At 43.5% G+C, this 6,136-nt stretch overlaps 1 protein-coding gene across 4 annotated transcripts; it reads left to right on the top strand.

The window, feature by feature from the left end:
• The first annotated feature begins 2,500 nt into the window (after positions 1–2,500).
• On the top strand, positions 2,501–5,909 carry LOC123189077 (uncharacterized). Of its 4 annotated transcripts, none has more exons than XM_044601399.1 (4): positions 2,501–3,277; positions 3,848–3,968; positions 4,990–5,046; positions 5,566–5,909. In XM_044601399.1, exons 1-4 carry the CDS (start codon positions 3,262–3,264, stop codon positions 5,663–5,665), a joined length of 294 nt encoding a protein of 97 aa, XP_044457334.1. In that variant the 5' UTR covers positions 2,501–3,261; the 3' UTR covers positions 5,666–5,909. The 4 variants fall into 4 exon arrangements, 2 of the variants coding, with proteins under 2 accessions (XP_044457334.1, XP_044457333.1); XR_006495565.1 differs by having other exon boundaries at positions 2,506–3,277; positions 3,848–3,952; XM_044601398.1 differs by lacking the exon at positions 3,848–3,968.
• Positions 5,910–6,136: the final 227 nt, after the last annotated feature.

The following is a 6,136-nucleotide window of genomic DNA, read 5'->3' as shown; positions in this document are numbered from 1 at the left end:
TCATCCGAGTAGTGTTTGTCAGTATCATGCATGAATGAGTTCTGAAGAGCGAATTTTATTCCTTTTTCTTATTGATTTGACTTCACAATGCAAAATCAAAACAACTGAAGGAAATTAGTAAGGCGGAGGATGATGGTGGTCCTTCGAAGCAACTCAAACAGAGGGTCTCTACAGATTCTACTCCGCCATCCTCCCAACAAGATTTGCAGGACAACACAAGGCTGGACAGTCAACATAGCTGTGTAGATGATGAGCACATCTCCCCTACTCTACCATCATAGGTGCTTGCTCTAACTTGGAACTGTTATATGTGGTTGCGTGTTCCATATGATGTCTAGTTTGTATTGCTTCTATTTTTGTTGAATTACATCTGCGTAGCTTACAACTTATACTTGCAATGATCACTTACACATAAGACACATTTAACTTGGGAGCGTGATGTAGGTTGCATCTTGCATTGTCTTATAGCTTGTACTGCTTAAAATTTCTTGAAATGGCACTTCCGACGAGACACTTTTTACCTGATAGTGATATTGGTTGCATGCTCATATGGTGCCTAGCTTTCATTTCTTCTAATTTTGTTGAAATGCCTTCTGCTTACTGTTTTCATACATATTCCATCCTCCTATCGTACGTGTGAACATGCAATGTTCTGTTTTTTGTATATATTCCATCCTCCTATCGTACGTGTGAACATGCAATGTTCTGTTTTTTGTATATATTCCATCCTCCTATCATGCGCTTGCCTTATATCAAAGTAGTGTTCGTCTGTATCATGCAGCAACCGGTTATGCAGAGCTAATTTTATTCATCTTCTTGTGGTTTTGACTTCATAAGGCAATATCAGAAAAGAGGAAGGAAACGAGTAAGTTAGGGGAAGTTGGTGATCCTCTGGACCGACACAAACAGAGACTCTCTAGATTTGCCACTACTACTGCTAATGCAGTTGAAGTCCCAAGTCTACATAATGAGTTCATCCCCCGTACTCCACCATCGCAGGTGCTTGCTCTAAGTCGACAGTGTGATAATTGGTTTCATGTTGCATATGTTGGCTAGCCTGTATTTCTTCTATTTTGATTAAATTGCACATGCTAAGTTTATACATGATACATGTGCATATGACATGCCTTTATGTGTCTAGAATACACTACATCTATCTATCATACCATGTTCATACATCAAAGTACTGCTATTGTGTATTCCGCATCAGTCACTCATGATTGGATGCATTTAACATGGCAGTTTGATAGTGTTTGCATCTTGCATTGATTTCTATGTTGTACTACTTTTAATTTTTTGAAATGCCACTATGACAAGACACTTTTAACTTGGCAGAGTGATACTGGTTGCATCTTTCATATGGTGTCTAGCTTGCATTACTTCTATTTTCTTGAAAATCTTTCTGCTTAGTTTACACATCTTAGCTGTGAATATGTCATGCCGTCCTATTTTTCTTACATATTCCATCCTCATATGATTTTCTTACATCAAAGTATTGCTTGTCTGTATCATGCATCAATGAGTTCTAAAGAGCGATGTTATTCTTTTGTGTTGTGGGTACGACTTGACATGGCAAAGTAAAAAAAGAGCAAGGAAAAGAATATAGTAGGGAATGGTGTTACTCGTTGGGTGAAACAAAAAAGGATCTGCCCTCTAGATTCTGCTGGTACTTATAGTGCAGTAGAAGGTCCAAGTCCACCGGCTAAATCTACAAACACAGTATCACCTGCTCCACCACCTGCAGCATCCGCTTCAACTGTAGCGGCATCTCAATGAGTTACTCGTTCTTTTGCTCCGGAACTGGCCAGTTCCCAAGCTGCCTTCACACCTAACACTACTTCCGAAGCACTGCTGACACAACAGGACTTGGCAAGATCAAATGAACCTCATGAGCATCAACACCAAGATGGTACCTGACCAAGTCAAGTTGCAGTTGCATGCTCCTTTATATGTAATCTCATAGTTTGATGTGCACTAACACTTTCCATATTCGTTGTTGAACTAACACCACGGTGCAAGCGGAAACAGACATATGGGATGATGCTTGATAGATTAACAAAATCTAAAGGAGGAAGAATGGAGATCCATTTTGAGGCAGGTTTAAAAAGGCCACGTGATGCTACAGAGTCAGCCAAGTTAGTATCAAAGGCAGTCGTTACCGTTAGGTGTCATGCACTTATCCTCCCAACGTGGCACTACACCACAACACTTAATTGGGGGCAATTAACTGCCGGGAGAAGTATGTGAATAAGGGCAAATGATCAGCCGGGAAACTTGTTACTGCCGGTAGAAGCACTTCAGGGCAGAAAAACTGCCAGTAGGACTTGGCGAATAAGGGCATAGAAACTGCCGGCAATGGTGTCCACGTTGAAGGGCGCATTATCTGCCGGGACAAGTAAACATGGCCCATTTACTGCCGGGACAAGTAACCATGGCCCATGACGCGAGACCGAAATAAATTGGGCCAAAGCGCGCGCTACCGAGCAAAAGCCCGCCAGAGATGAAAATTTACGCACCGAACGAAGATTGGCGCAAGACTCGGCCCAAATCTCCCGAACTCTCCTCCAAATCGCCCCCAAATCTAGTCCGATGTGTGCCCTCGTCGCCGCCGCCCCCAAACGCGATGTGCCCTTGCCGCCGCCGCCGCCGCCGCCCCCGCCCCCAACCACCGCACCCAGCCTCCTCCATCTGACTATGTTCTCACCCCCAAGCAGCGGATCGTCCGTCCCCTCTCACCCATGTCGCCGCCGCCTCCTCACATGCGTCACCGCATCCCTTATCTTCTCGCCGGCGGCGCCTCTTTCTTTCGCCCCACATCGCCTCTCGGTGGAGTTAAAGGTGGCTTTTTGGTGAAGAGGAGGTGTGGCGGCGGCAAGGAGCAGCGAAAGGAGCTGTGCAGCCGGATGATTCTGAAGCTGCTGGATCTGAAGCGGGACGATGTCGCCGTGTAGCTGGAGCGGTAGGAGCGTGGGCACGCGGCGGCCTTCTCCTGCTTGATGGCGACAGCGACGAACACGAGGGCTCCCCATCGCCCTCGACCTGTAAGGAGGAGCGCCTACCCCCAGATCGGGCCTGAGATGTGCAGCAGCAGCAGCAGGGGGCGAGGAGGCAGGCGTCGTGGTGGTGGGCTCGTCTTTGAGGCACTCGAGGTCGTGCGCGGCATCATGGACGCCCGGCAGCTGCGGGTCCCCATTCAGGCTGCGGCATCTCCTCCATGCGCGCCGCCATGGTCCTCTGCTGCGTCAACAGCGAATTGTGGAGATGTCTGTGTCTGCAGGTAAACCTCTTGCGCCTGACCATGAGCACTAGCGAGCTGCTGGGCTGAACATGCTGGGGACATGTTGTCCGTGAACATATAGTTGACCGTGAGGACAGTAACTTCAGGAGCTGCTAATAATTCAGCTACTCCCCTGCCCCTGATATTTCTCTCGTTGTTGTCTGTACATGCTCGGAATAACTTGACTCCTTCAGCTACTGTTAATTGTTGACTTGTTGTTGTTGTTGTTATTTGAACATGCTGGGTGTACTGTAGGAGTACTTGTATTGTTGCTTAAATATTTGCTTGGAGTAAATGATGTAGTTCAACTGAAATCAAAATTTCCGAAATAATGTTTATCAAGGGTTGTATGTACTGAAATCAACATCTCTGAAACAACATTCAGATATGCGGGATTCTAATGCCTGATAATATGGTTGAGATATGCTAGATAATGCTCCATTTCAAATTGGATAATGCTAGATAGTGTGAGATGCCGTCCGACAAACTGGGCACATCCACCTCCGTGCCACTGTTTCCGGGGCAGATTTATTTTTTGAGGGGCGTTTCCTGGGCAAATTGTGTTGGCAGGTGACGAAATAGATCTGGGCGCGTGGCCGGTGGCGGAGGGATCCAGCCCTAGGAAGGCAGGAACAACTTTCATCCTCGACTACTCATCCCCACCTGTGAAATTAGGTAAAATTGCAAACTGGTATGTTCATCCGGGATTAATAGACCTGGGCTTACTTCGAGGTTAGAGTGTGGGAATGATCCATGGGGATGTTCATGACTTCATTATCTTACTAGTATTTGGTTCAGGGATTTGTTCTATGTAGTTGAATGTTAACTTTAAAATTTGAATCGATGAGGAGATTTTCTTTAGCACACTATTTGTCTGTCACATTTGATAAGATCTATTCTTGAAAGCTCTCCATTTCGAATATACTCACAAATCACAACACTTAATTTGTGAGGAGTATAAATCCATTCTTTTATCTTGTAGTGTATTCTAGAACGTTTTCGATGTTAATTTGGATAGTTATACTTTTGTTGTGGCAAGTTTGGTTCTATGCATGAGATGGTTCTCTGGACTATGAAACTAGTATACTATATACAAGTTCACTTTAAAGTTACATTTGTATGATTACTATGTTTATATTTGCGCTTCATTATTAATGTTGATTGGTGGTTCAGAAGTTTGGGCCTATTTTTATATGAGCTGTATCCAAACACCAGATTTTGATTTCCACACTTAGGCACAAGCTTGCCCAGGCTTCAAAAAAATTCTGGCTCCGCCACTTCTAGATGATGCAAGAGTAGTACTAACTTAGGAGTAGTAGATACGCTAGATAATGCCACATTTCAAACTAGATAATGCTCCATTTCAAACTAGATAGTGCTGACAGAGATGAGGATGGACAATGTGAGTCTGCCTTGCCGATATTTTCACTTAGGCCTTCTCGGCATGGCTTCTTGCAGGCCTCCCCTCCAACTCCCCTCCCTCTTTCTCCATGCCATGCAGCACCACCTCTGTGTTCTCACATTGGATGTAGCTACCAAGCCCTAACCAACCCTGATGGCCCATCGTGGTGGCTGCGGAGCTCATTAGAGTGTAGATTGGATAAACCGTGTTTCAACTGCAACTTCTTTGAGTAACAAGAAGTTTTTTTCTAGCTTCTGTACCTGCTCCCAATTTATTTCTACACCTTAATAATCTGCTTCTATGTATGCAGCTGGAAGCGGATAAGTCTGGCAAAAGCAACAATGCGATCACATGCTAGTCTCGAGGGGTAATACTTATGCATCTTTCGCTTGGCTATTGCTATATGATATTATTTATATATTTCTTTTTGATGTGCTTATTTGTTTGTTTGATTTGTCACCTCTGCATATCATTTAGGATGTACTAAGTTTATAGAGGGGTTAACTTTTACCTTAACTTTTTTGCTGTGCAATCCTCCGGTTCTCAATTATGTTTGTGCATTCTTTATTTTATTCTAGGTTCTCAATTAGTGCAATCTGTTCCTTTCGGTGCACTTGGAGAGTACGCTTTAGTGAAGCAAGTAACAATATTACAGATTATTGTTTTGCCATATTTGCCCATGAAAGATTTTTGTATTTGAAGCGCAAATAATTTCTGCTCAATCAAATTATGTACGTGATAATCATTGCTTGTTGTGATGATGAAGTGTTGCACATTTGGAAGAGTTTTGTGCCGACGAGTTAAACTTCAGCACGTCGAAATCTATAATACGTTGATTTAAAATCTGAAACGATAGCACCATTTTTGAGTTTCTGATTTGTTGCAGATTTCTCAAAGATACACAAGCTGATGGTGGTTTGGAAGATGTACAAGTTGCTGGAGGTTTGGAAGATCTACAAGTTGCTGGAGTGACAATGTATATGTAATATACCTTATTTGTTGAACCTTGAGACATCGGCAAGTTTTATACTACCTTTGGTTGGTTGTTTCAGCACACAAGCCATTGTATGCTTATTTTGGTTGTGTGGCACGATTTCTTTAGCTTAAACATATGTACTTTGCCTTCTGAGGCACAATGTCATTAGAAACGTATATTTTTTATCTGTTTTATGTTATTGAATGAGGCCTTACATGTAATCTGATTGAGCTGTATGTATATGTTTTGTGATCTGTCATGTCTGTTCGAATATAATGATTGGATATTAAATGAGGGATATCTTGCCCAGAACAATTTATATTGCTTCCGAGAAAGCACGTCATGGCATATTACCTGCCAGGTAAACGTGCTTGTGCAGGCAGCGGAACTGCCAGCAAACTGTAGTGCATATGCTAGGATGAATCTGCCGGGAGAACATAAACTGCCGGCAGATATAATGGTCAGGGCAGAAGAACTGCCG

The sequence above is a fragment of the Triticum aestivum genome, chromosome 2A (genome assembly GCF_018294505.1).
Source record: "Triticum aestivum cultivar Chinese Spring chromosome 2A, IWGSC CS RefSeq v2.1, whole genome shotgun sequence".
In the NCBI taxonomy this organism is placed as follows: domain Eukaryota; kingdom Viridiplantae; phylum Streptophyta; class Magnoliopsida; order Poales; family Poaceae; genus Triticum; species Triticum aestivum.
Note: the sequence above shows the minus strand (reverse complement) of the source record. Positions and strands in the feature narration are given on the sequence as shown.